The sequence below is a fragment of the Carassius carassius genome, chromosome 46 (genome assembly GCF_963082965.1).
Source record: "Carassius carassius chromosome 46, fCarCar2.1, whole genome shotgun sequence".
Lineage (NCBI taxonomy): Eukaryota > Metazoa > Chordata > Actinopteri > Cypriniformes > Cyprinidae > Carassius > Carassius carassius.
The window spans coordinates 3393570-3406264 of record NC_081800.1 but is presented as its reverse complement, the minus strand read 5'-3'; the positions used below and the strand labels follow the sequence as shown (position 1 = coordinate 3406264).

At 41.6% G+C, this 12695-nt stretch overlaps 1 protein-coding gene across 1 annotated transcript; it reads left to right on the top strand.

Moving 5' to 3' along the window:
• The first annotated feature begins 198 nt into the window (after positions 1 to 198).
• On the top strand, positions 199 to 9180 carry LOC132129054 (T-complex protein 1 subunit alpha). Its single transcript, XM_059540474.1, has 12 exons — positions 199 to 417; positions 2372 to 2457; positions 2611 to 2739; positions 2944 to 3041; positions 3118 to 3228; positions 4450 to 4631; positions 4714 to 4840; positions 5352 to 5527; positions 5639 to 5762; positions 7219 to 7411; positions 8323 to 8486; positions 8749 to 9180. Exons 1-12 carry the CDS (start codon positions 345 to 347, stop codon positions 8960 to 8962), a joined length of 1677 nt encoding a protein of 558 aa, XP_059396457.1. The 5' UTR covers positions 199 to 344; the 3' UTR covers positions 8963 to 9180.
• The last annotated feature ends 3515 nt before the right edge of the window (positions 9181 to 12695 follow it).

The following is a 12695-nucleotide window of genomic DNA, read 5'->3' as shown; positions in this document are numbered from 1 at the left end:
CTTTATGACGGATCGATGAGCTTTGGGACGCAGGGCCACCAGATGTCGCTCAACCTTAATAACTGTCTTGAGGAAAACCATCGAATGAGTGCTAGATCCAAACAGGGAATTGTAGTTTTGATAGCGCTTTTAGTCTGTGGATTAATCTGCGTGATTTTCGAGCTCTTTATGAACATCATTGTGTGGAGTGCAGTCTGTGGATCGGTTCAGTGGCTCGTGTGTGTGTTTGAGTGTGAACTAAAAGCTGCTCTTCTGGACTGATCTGGAGCTTCCGCGCGCGCCCCTCCCGCTCACACGCTACCCATAAGCCCTCGCGCGCGCGTCCATTCTTCTCTCCATCCAACATGTCCATGACGGAGGGTCCGTTAAACGTGCTCGGCCAGAGGACGACTGGCGAGTCCGTCAGGACTCAAAACGGTGAGTCGGGATGCGCTCGTGCTTGTCCTCAATAAACCAGAGGGACGCGTTGAAGGTTGAGCGGAAGATCGCGGTGACCGGTGTCTCGAGCAGCACGTGCGACTCAGCAGTCATTGACTATTAACGTTACTTCATCGGCCTTGAGCACTGTGTCCCGTAGTCGTTAATACTCTAGTTCATCCGGTCTGCAGGCTGTTCGGTAACGGTACACTGACGGGCCGTCGGTCGCTGTCCGTGTCTGATACCAGAGACAGTTACTGATACTGAATGCGAATGTTACAGGCGGACGGATGAACGCATATTTAAAAATATAAAAAAAGGTTTAAAAATCCTGGCTTGCACCTCATAGTACGGTAATGTGATAGGAATATGTCTAATTCCTGCATGTGTGCACACATATGTCATTAACTTCTGCCTTCGTGTGCTGCTGCAGCGCGTTCACGCCCCGCTCGGTGACCGTCGAGTCCGTGTGCTGTAGGGCTGGGAATCGACTCCACTTTCAGAGTATTTTACAGTTCAACAAGCCATAATTACAACAGTTGTGAGATAAAAGATTATTTTCAATTATATATATATATAAACGATACATAGGTTATTTTACGGTGGAACTGGCTTGTCCACAATTTTGAGCGCTGCATGAACGAATAGACCATGACGTCACTGAGGGTCTTGAACTTATTACCATCTAAAATGTTTTTTTTAAACATTTCTATCAGCCAATGATAATTATAAATAATACGTCTCGAGCATAGATCAGTGGACGAGAGCCATCTGATTGACAGAGCTCTATCAGTCATTAATGTTCTGGTTATTTTGTTTAAGTGTACGGTTTGTTAATATTGTGCAAAGCATACAAAGTAAACTTCATCATTCAGCTGAACTGTGCACATTAATTTTAGACACTTCATGTCTTATTTAATTCATGTGATAAACGCATGTCCCTGTTGAGCTGGGCTATGACTAATTTCACGGGCAACGCTGAAAAAACTAAAATTTTCGTATCGTCAATTTTTTTTTTTTCAGCTTTTTATATTAACAGTACAGAACAGAACATAAGCAATATGAACTTTTAACATTCAAATTTAAATGTACTGCACAAACTAGGGTACAATTTCAATAGATTTATTGTGAAATAACTCAAACATGTTTTTTTCTGTATTGTCTTGGGAAAGCAGCGCTATATAAATGCACTGTCAGAAGTGAGTGAACGCTCTGTAATTGATTCTGTCTGGCAACATTTGTGTGTGTTCAGATCAGCAGGAAAATCCCTCCCACACAATTATTCGCTAACAATTTAATGCATATTGTATGCATTCATTTTTGTTTAATAAACAAAATCATTGGTAAATAAAAAGACCTTAGTATCAACTGTTTCCAACATTGATAATAAATCAGCATTTTATAATGATTACTGAAGGATCATGTGGCACGGCAGACTGGAGTAATGATGCTGAAAATACAGATTTATGCACAGGAATAAATTACAATCTCAAGTATATTATAATAGACATCCATTAATTCAATTTGTAATAATATTTTACAATATTACTGTCTTTACTGTGTGTCTGACCAAATAAATGCAGCTTTTATGAGCAGAAGAGGCTTCTTAAAAAAAAAAAAAAAAAAAAAAAGAAAAACATTACAAATCTTACTGACCCCATGGTCATCCCATTACCCTTTTTTTTTTTTTTTTTTGAATAGTTACAAACCAAACGTAATGCCTACTATACCGTATGCAACTTTGGATGCAGTGTGTTAAGCACAAAAAAACATTGAAAGACTTGAGAGCACATCCATGTAGTGCACGTTTACATAGAAAAACAATTGAAAAGCAGTGCAGTGGAATGCAAAGATGCTTTCTGTGAGAGAGAAGAAAGCAGAACATTGGCATACAAAATCTTGCTGAACAGAGAAGAGAGAAACGTTCAGATTCATTGTATTTGTTGCTTTGCAGTCATGGCCGCCGCATCCATCGCTAATATCGTGAAGAGCTCTCTCGGTCCCGTCGGACTGGACAAGATGTTGGTGGATGACATCGGAGTAAGTGCAAACAGTTTTCCTCCTGTCACAGTGGCCCGTGATGCTCCGCTCTTATACGCTAGATGGGAAACATTTGACTTGTTTGTACAGACCAAAGTCAGTGTAGATGTTCCTCTCCGGTTTGTTTTCTCATGCTTTGGATATGTATTTCAGGACGTGACCATCACCAATGATGGAGCCACCATCCTGAAGCTGCTGGAGGTGGAGCACCCGGCGGCTAAGGTCCTCTGTGAGCTAGCAGAGCTGCAGGACAAGGAGGTTGGAGATGGCACAACATCAGTGGTGAGACATTTGATGCTTTGGATTAGCATTTCCTGTTATAGTTTTTCCCACGCTCCTTGTTGATTGTGTGAAGTTGCACCAGAACAACTACACAACTGTTACAGCATCAGTCTGCGTGGCTATGCTATCAGGATACAGTGAAGTACAGGACGTGCAGCTTGTGAGATTGTGTTGCAGAAAGCACTCATCTCTGTGTGTCTGCAGGTGATCATCGCCGCTGAGCTGCTGAAGAGTGCAGATGAGCTCGTCAAACAGAAGATCCACCCCACCTCCATCATCAGTGGATACAGACTGGCCTGCAAGTAAGAGTCACTTCTGGTGTGTTTCAACACGATTGAGCCAGACATTTAAATTAAGCTGATTTCCTCTGGTCCACAGGGAGGCAGTCAGATACATCAATGAGAACCTGACCATCAGCACTGATGATTTGGGCAGAGAGTGTCTCATCAATGCTGCCAAGACATCCATGTCTTCTAAGATCATTGGAGTGTATCCTCTGTGTGCTGCTGTTTGATGTGTGTGTGTGAGCCGTTACATTAGGACGCCCATCTAATAACCGAAGGACCTCCCATTAGCCCACAGTGGCCACACAGTGATTCGATGAGGTGCTGATGGGTAATCTGTGGTAACTGCTACCATTCTGATTCAGTTGGGTTCATGTCGGGTGAATTTGGAGGCCGAGGCATTAATAGAAATTGACACTGAACAGCTGGTCCTCAGGTGGTGTATATACTGCTCTGTGATCTGCGCCATTCAGTTTCCAGGCGCACTCATTGCTCTAGACTAGAGTGGACATAATGCTATAATAAGCATTTCAAATACATTAATTATATGACTGTAATGGAAGTATCTGGAATTATATTATGTTACAACGTCCAACAAATGGTACTAGTTGGTAACCCAAAATAACATGGTAATACGGATTCTTTCTTTTTTTAAGTGCCCCATTATGCCATTCCTAAGAGTCTCCTACAATAGGTTTCCATGCTTGCAAAGTCAAAAAATGCTTTCGTTTTCTCAGAATATGTATTTAATATCACTTTATTTTCCAGCGATTCTGAAACGATTAGTTCGAAGCAGTTCTGCGATTCAGTCTCTAAACCCCTCCTGTCTGTGAGCCTGCTCTGCTCTGATTGGTCAGCTGGGCTAGTCTGTTGTGATTGGTCAACCGCGTCCAGCACGTGTCGGATACAGTACGCATATTGCAATAGTTCTGTATTTTGAACGCTTGAAAGGAAATGAACTGGTCCAAATAAACCTGGGCACTGAGCTCATCTTTCAAGAGCAAGTGTTTTGTGAATCGTGAGATTACAGTAAAATGACGAGAACACAGAAAAGATTGGGGTTGTACTGCTGTGGTACAGTGGAAAATACATTGTAACCACTGACTCTTAATAGCCTTATCTTTCGGAAGTAAAAATAACATTAACTTTCACGGCCTAGGACACAGGATCGTTCATTTGGGAGACAATTACTTAATTTTGCACTGTTGGCTTTACAACTTTGTAGTTTATATTCGTTATACAGCTACAGTACACTGAATGAAAGGCAATATTGTCAATGGTGTAATAGGGGTACTTAAGTGATCATAGCATAACAAGGCCTTGTGGAGAGTCTGCATTTCTTTTCAGAGTTTGAAATAGACTAAAGTGAGGTGGGCATGGCCTTACTAATCATTTGAGATGATGTTGCTCCTTGACGTTTTGTCAGTGATTCAGATTTTTTTGCTAATATGGTGGTGGACGCTGCCCTGGCTGTGAAGTTTGTTGATGGTAAAGGTGTTGCTCGCTATCCCATCAACTCTGTGAATGTGCTGAAGGCTCACGGACGCAGCCAGAAGGAGAGTTTCCTCGTCAACGGATACGCACTGAACTGCACTGTGGGATCTCAAGGTCTGTTCACACACGTCAGGCTTGTTTCTGACACTTGTGTAGTGAGTTAGCATGGGTGGTAATGTTGTTTGTGTTTGTTTAGGAATGGTAAAGCGTGTGTCCAATGCCAAGATAGCCTGTCTGGACTTCAGCCTGCAGAAAACCAAGATGAAACTGGGTGTTCAGGTGGTCATCAATGATCCGGAGAAACTGGACCAGATCAGACAGAGGTGAGGTCCTGCACGCATAAAGAAGGACATGTCCCATTTACATTGCTGCCACACATCTGTGGTGTGTGTAGTTATACGCGTGGGATAAAGCATTGTCTGCCCAAAGCCTCTCTTACACACAGATACACTTGTGTCTCTGTTTTACCTTTGGGCTGTACATCAATATGTACATTTATGTACACTACCAAAAGTTTGGTGTCAGTAAGATGATGAATAAGTTACACAACTGCACCAGCAGGTGGCAGTACAGAGCTGAATATAACTGATGGGGTGTTGTGTACTGTATATACGCTTTACTGTACGTGTTTGGGACCGAATAAGGACATCTTCGTGATCGTTATCATTTGTGCAGTATTGTTCATTACTGACATCTAACCAGTTCAGATGTATAAAACTTACCTTAGGTCATTTATTAGGCCTTTTTTTCTTTGCTGTTTGTATGCAGTATTGTATGTAGTATAGTTTTGATCATTATTCAGTATTGATGATCCTTTCTGGATTTGTTTCTCAGGGAGTCAGACATCACGAAGGAGCGCATTCAGAAGATCCTGGCGTCGGGAGCGAATGTGATTCTGACCACCGGAGGCATTGATGACATGTGTCTGAAATACTTTGTAGATGTCGGAGCCATGGCTGTGAGGAGGGTGCTCAAGAGGGACCTCAAACGCATCGCCAAAGCTACTGGGGGTCAGATGACTGCACATGCTTTAGTCTACACCTAGAGCTAGGCCTTCTGTTCTTGAAATACAGAGGTCATTTATTCTCTCTGTCTTAGATGTTTTGGTTTTTCCCCTACAGCCACGGTGTGCTCGTCTCTGTCTAACCTGGAGGGAGAGGAGGTGTTTGAGGTGGCCATGCTGGGTCAGGCTGAGGAGGTGGTGCAGGACCGAGTGTGTGACGACGAGCTCATCCTCATCAAGAAGTGAGAGCATCTTCCTCTTCTCTCCACAGAACCTGTAGAAAAGAATTCATGGCTGATCATTTGATTCTGTAAATCACCTCGTTCCTGGATAACTGTGGCTCTTCCAGAGCTGATAGATCATCCATTTACCAGAATAGACTTTGTCTTAATTTCAAGAGATGCCGTTCAGCACATTATCTGTTGTGTTTTCTGGAAAATAAGTTGCTCAGGGTCTAAACTTCAATGAAGAAAAAAAAGTACTTGTTTAAAGTACTTTGTGCAGAAATAATGCAGAACATCAATAAATAAAATGAAATGTTTACAAACATTAGAAATGTATTTCAGTTCCCCTAAAGCAAATAGTTTCTCTAATTTAGTTCCACAAAAAAACAATCATATTCAACCTAAAAAAAATGTAAACAAAAATATATTAAAATTATATAGATGCATTATAAATCACTACATCAAACTAATTAAAAACTCAAATAAAATTATACAGAACAAGAATAAAAATAAATCATAGTATCTTTCGTTATAATCATTTATTGAAAACACCATGCTCGACAAATTTAAAGTGAAACTCAATTAATTTGTACAATTAAAATTACTTTATACAATTAAACTTTAGTTTTGAAGTGCGCCCGAGTGTGGTTGACCCCCAAAGCGAGGTTCGTTTGACTAGTGTGAGCGCTCCGGTTGATTTAGCCGGCCCTGGCCCGGTTGGAAGAGGAGGGCCAGGGTACGGTTCGCATGCGGTGTGAGCGCTAAACACGCCGGAGCACGGAACAGATTCAGACACAGTATTTTGTGTGCGCTACTGTCACCATTACGACCGCAAACATATTCCATTACAACTACTACACTACACTTCTCAATAAATTTAATTCAGTCAAGTTTATTTAGGTTTGTGGTGTTCTGGTAAAGCTGCAAATTATTTCATCAACCTCAGCTTTCTCCATAATGTTTTGATACATACGAGTGAAAATCAATGCACGGCATTTATTATAATTAATTATTATTAACCACGAAAGTGGTTTTCTCAGTTATCTCATTCATGACATATGCGTGCTCTGACCTGGAAAGTTTGGTGCAAGTGTGAGTGCAGGCCTGCGGGGGATAATAATATGAGAACACCCTTACTGTGCCTAACAAGTACAGATTGTTAATGAGAGGAGAGAGAAAACATTTCTGTGGTCAGAAGTTGTGTCGTTACCGATAGAGTTCAGTGGAACTTGCGACCATAGTAAGCTTACGATGCTTTTGGGAAATGCACCCCAGATCAGTAATATCCAATTTGCCTACAACTGATCAATTATTTAAAAAAATAAGAAGAAGAAATACTTGCATTCTGAAAACTAATACATTATGCTATTAACTGCATGAGACCTTTGTAGCAGACAGCGTTTTGCATTGGAAACCACTTAATCAGTTTGAAGTGATTTTTTATGCCTTTTTCATTTCTCTCTTTGTCTCTCAGCACGAAGGCACGCACGTCTGCCTCTATCGTCTTGCGTGGGGCGAATGACTTCATGTGTGATGAAATGGAGCGCTCTCTGCATGATGCCCTGTGTGTGGTGAAGAGGGTGCTGGAGTCCAAATCTGTGGTACCAGGAGGTGGCGCTGTCGAGGCTGCACTGTCCATTTATCTGGAGAACTACGCCACAAGCATGGTGAGGACCCAAACTTTCACAGCTGTTTTCTTGATGTCTTATTTGTGCTTTTATGTTCAGTGCATAGTCGTCCCGATGCTGTGTTGTAACAAACTAACTGGTTATTTATAGCTAATGTATAAAATAGTGAAACAAAAGACAGGCACGCTTTTATTGTCAGAATAAAGTTGAGACTAGTTTCTTTAATATTACTGTATTGTGTGTATTTGGATGCATGCACACTCCCATTATAATTGCTGCCGTGCCTGTGTGATGGCGTGTGCAGTTATACGCGTGGGAGACAGTGAGAGTCCTGAGTGGGGAAGGGACAGATCAACAGCTCTGCTGACAGCTGCTTCCATCCTGCTCAGAACAAACATGCCTCATTATCACTGAGACACATTAACTCACAACGTCTGCAGTGTGATCCATTAGTCTGTGCAGGGCAGGGTTCACGATCATAGATCTGAAGTGATTTATCTAAACTTTCTGAGGTCAATGAGTCTGTACATCTGTGTGATTTCAGCTTTTTAATTTAAAAGAAAATCTATTTTTATTGTTGAATTCTCAACAATGGGTTATACTATACAATCCTGAAAAGTCCCACCAATCAGGATGGTCTGTGTTGCCATAGAAACAGCAATTAGAGCAGATTCTGTTTTTTGAGTCTTCCAGTATTTTGAACAACTTTGAATAATTTCTTGCCTGCACTATAGCATACTATATATTGCATTTTACAAAGTTTTGCATTCCTCAGAGCTGGTTAGTTTGGTTAGCTCTTACTGAATATTTTATGATTATAGAGAAAATTAATGGGGAATAAAAGGGAAAATGGTGTGGGCAAGGTTGCACTGTTTAATATACAGTAATTGTGCTTTTTAACAATTTGTGTGTACGAATAAACCTTTGAATCGGTTGTGTGTTTGACGTAGGGTTCCCGTGAGCAGCTGGCTATTGCTGAATTTGCTCGCTCTCTGCTCGTCATTCCTAAATCTCTGGCAGTCAACGCCGCACAAGACTCCACCGACCTGGTGGCCAAACTCAGAGCCTTCCACAATGAGGCTCAGGTCAACCCTGAACGCAAGAACCTCAAATGGTTAGTGTTGCTCTCTTCTCATCACACAGGGAAGCTCTTCAGCTCCTAGAAATCTGACTGCGCTGTCAGACAGCAGACAAACATACGATCAGGAGTAAAAACTGTGGTGTTTAGAAATAAGGTTGAAGCTTATTTCCCTAAAATGTCCTTACAATAGATTTTGTAGATTTGGAATGTCATTGTGGCATATTATGGATGAAACTGAGAGCCAATGCAGTTTGGATTCCTCTGTTTAAACCTGTTTTTGTGTGTGTGTTGTTAGGATCGGGTTGGACCTGCTGAATGGAAAGCCAAGAGACAACAAGCAGGCAGGAGTGTATGAACCCACGATGGTTAAAACCAAGAGTCTGAAGTTTGCCACTGAGGCAGCCATCACCATCCTTCGAATCGATGATCTCATCAAGCTCTTCCCTGACCAGAAAGAGGGCGGGCCCTCCTACCAGGATGCTGTCCAATCAGGATCTCTGGAGGGATAAGTCCAGCTGCATCAAATCTTTAATTGGCTGGTTTTGTGTCGCTCCACTCAGCCTTTATATTTATATTTGGATCCAACTGATGAGCTTTTAGTGTAGAATGTGCACTTTGTTTACGTTACGTATGTTTTGCTTTTAACATGACTTGGTTGCCATGTGTAATGTAACAAATGCTCCTTTTTCTGCCATTTCAAAGACAATAAACCAGAATGGTGTTAAAAGGATTTTTGTCTGTAATGATTTGTGAAAAAAAAAAATTCTCTCTGAAACCAACACAGAAGTGACTAAAACTGCAATTCATTGACTGGCCTTTTGAGGCTGGCTCCAAAAGGAGTCAATCCCAATGACTCCCCATTGTAATATGCCCAACTTTACAAGAGAAACAAATGTTTACAGCCTGGTACAAAAAGTGGTTTTGATCTATATAGCTAATTTTTCCCTTGATGACAACTGTGAGGGGGGTGTTTTTTTTTTTATATATATATATATATATATATAACCCATACGTTTAAACTATATTAAGTCTTAAAATGCTGCATCATTACGGGCGTGGTCACTTGAGTGACGGGTGGATTGCCGCTGCTGTCATTGCTGTCGTGCTAATGTTCACAGTGAATCGTGTTTTGGTGGATTACTTTTACTGATCCATGTAGGGAAATTTACTCTGAATTTAACCCACCCCCATCTAGCCTACTGTTGAAATTGTTGATCAGCCATGCAAATTAATCTATTTAAAATGGCATTTCAAGTCAAGTCACCTTTATTTATATAGCGCTTTAAACAAAATGCATTGCGTCAAAGCACCTGAACAACATTCATTAGGAAAACAGTGTCAATAATGCAAAATGATAGTTAAAGGCAGTTCATCATTGAATTCAGTGATGTCATCTCTGTTCAGTTAAATAGTGTCTGTGCATTTATTTGCAATCAAGTCAACGATATCGCTGTAGATGAAGTGACCCAACTAAGCAAGCCAGAGGCGACAGCGGCAAGGAACCGAAACTCCATCGGTGACAGAATGGAGAAAAAACCTTGGGAGAAACCAGGCTCAGTTGGGGGGCCAGTTCTCCTCTGACCAGACGAAACCAGTAGTTCAATTCCAGGCTGCAGCAAAGTCAGATTGTGCAGAAGAATCATCTGTTTCCTGTGGTCTTGTCCTGGTGCTCCTCTGAGACAAGGTCTTTACAGGGGATCTGTATCTGGGGCTCTAGTTGTCCTGGTCTCCGCTGTCTTTCAGGGATGTAGAGGTCCTTTCTAGGTGCTGATCCACCATCTGGTCTGGATACGTACTGGATCCGGGTGACTGCAGTGACCCTCTGATCTGGACACAGACTGGATCTGGTGGCCACGGTGACCTCGGAACAAGAGAGAAACAGACTAATATTAGTGTAGATGCCATTCTTCTAATGATGTAGCAAGTACATCGGGTGTTATGGGAAGTGTTCCCGGTTCCGGTTTACCTAATTAATGCAGCCTAAAAAATCCTTTAACGGATTTGGATATTAAAAGCATATTAGTGTGTTATGTGTAAGCCAGGTTAAAGAGATGGGTCTTTAATCTAGATTTAAACTGCAAGAGTGTGTCTGCCTCCCGAACAATGTTAGGTAGGTTATTCCAGAGTTTATTGCCTGAGTTTTGAGAACGTAGAGGACGTAGAGGATTATAATGTAAAAGGAGCTCATTCAAATACTGAGGTGCTAAACCATTCAGGGCTTTATAAGTAATAAGCAATATTTTAAAATCTATGCGATGCTTGATAGGGAGCCAGTGCAGTGTTGACAGGACCGGGCTAATATGGACATGCTTCCTGGTTCTAGTAAGAACTGCTGCTGCATTTTGGACTAGCTGTAGTTTTTTTACTAAGCGTGCAGAACAACCACCGAATAAAGCATTACAATAATCTAACCTTGAGGTCATAAATGCATGGATTAACATTTCTGCGTTTGACATTGAAAGCATAGGCCGTAATTTAGATATATTTTTGAGATGGAAAAATGCAGTTTTACAAATGCTAGAAACGTGGCTTTCTAAGGAAAGATTGCGATCAAATAGCACACCTAGGTTCCTAACTGATGACGAAGAATTGACAGAGCAACCATCAAGTCTTAGACAGTGTTCTAGGTTAATACATGCAGAGTTTTTAGGTCCTATAATTAACACCTCTGTTTTTTCAGAATTTAGCAGTAAGAAATTACTCATCATCCAGTTTTTTATATCGACTATTAGTTTTTCAAATTGGTATTCGCCAGGCCGCAAAGAAATATAGAGCTGAGAATCATCAGCATAACGGTGAAAACTAAAGGCACTGATATATTTCAGACAAAATCGACGAAAGAACTGATATGATGTCATATCTAAAAAAATAAGGCCTAAATGAACTTCGTTTTGAGTTAATTTCGGCAGTTCGAAATGGATAACCAAAGTGAACTTTCTGGGGGAGTTCGTTTGGCTCCTAAACACCTTTGAGATTCCATTGGTCTATGGTGGTTACACAATCGGTGGGTGTGTTCTGAAACTCCACCTTCTTTAATGAACAATCTTTTTTTCTTGGTTCGTTCCCATAGACTGTATAAAAACATGGACGTAGTGTCCGTGACGTCACCCGTAGACTCCTGAAGTGTGTTTTTGACATAGACAGTAAAAGAAATGGACACAGCGACCCCATTGGAACTCAATTGAGACAAGTGAAGTGCGTTTTTTAGCACTTCTGTTTCTGACGCGCAGACTCAAACTAAGCTTGATGACGTCAGCAACCTGTCTGACAGATGTAAATCTTCTAGTAGCTGTGCGTGCAAACTGCCATCGTTAATCTTGCAGAGACGGCGAGCTTGAGCGGGGAGTTCTTTGGCGTGAGTGAGCAGGAGTAAGTATTCTGATTAATTATTTTGTATAGTATTTTAAAATGTAACGCCAGTACACCATATTAAGTTAATTGCCTGCGAGCTTCTCCTCCTGTCTGTACGATAATGCGACAGAGAGTCGAGTGGTTATGACGCAATCGTTAGCCTATTTTTACAAAAACTGTTTCGACGGGGCCATAATGTAACATAGAAGGTAATGGAGCCCTTTATACATTGTCGTGTATCTTTAGAAATAAACAATGGACAAACGGAGTCTTTAAACGCCTCAGATGTAAAGTTATTCGCTGTCAAAGTGACGCCAAAATGAATGGCAGTCAATGGGAATGCTAACGCAAGTGAAGTTCTGCTACAAGATGGCGGCACGCGGCCGGCTTCAACTTCCGGTCGACTTCCTTGCCGCCTGGTTTTTGAAGCCTAAAGTGTGTAGAGCGGGCTGTCGCCATCTTGGCAGCGCGTCACCGCGCGACTCTTCCGGACAATCAAAAATGGGCAAAAAGGCGGGAGCTAGTTGCTGTAGCCACACCCACCTAGCACGACGGCAGTGTCAGCAGCGGCAATCCACCTGTCACTCAAGTGGCTACGCCCTTAATTATGCAGAACTTTAAGTCTTAATATAATTTAAATGGATGAGTTATAAAAAAATTCACCCCCCTCACAGTTGTCATGAAGGGCAAAATTAGCTATTTAGACCAAAATAATTTTTTGAACCAGGCTGTAAACATGTTTTTTCCTGCTGTAAATTTGGGCATTTTAACATGGGGAGTCTATGGAACTGACTCCCTTTTGCAGCCAGCCTCAAGCGGCCAGTCGATGAATTGCAGTTTTAGTCACTTCCTTATTGGCCTCACGAGAGAGAGCAGGAGGTTGGCGCTCTT

Excerpts from the sequence above, each read along its gene's own strand:
- LOC132129054 (XM_059540474.1), top strand. The coding sequence starts at position 345 with ATGTCCATGACGGAGGGTCCGTTAAACGTGCTCGGCCAGAGGACGACT. Across the intron at positions 2,740-2,943 it reads GAGATGGCACAACATCAGTG|GTGATCATCGCCGCTGAGCT; the intron begins GTGAGACATTTG and ends GTGTGTCTGCAG. Across the intron at positions 5,763-7,218 it reads GAGCTCATCCTCATCAAGAA|CACGAAGGCACGCACGTCTG; the intron begins GTGAGAGCATCT and ends TTTGTCTCTCAG.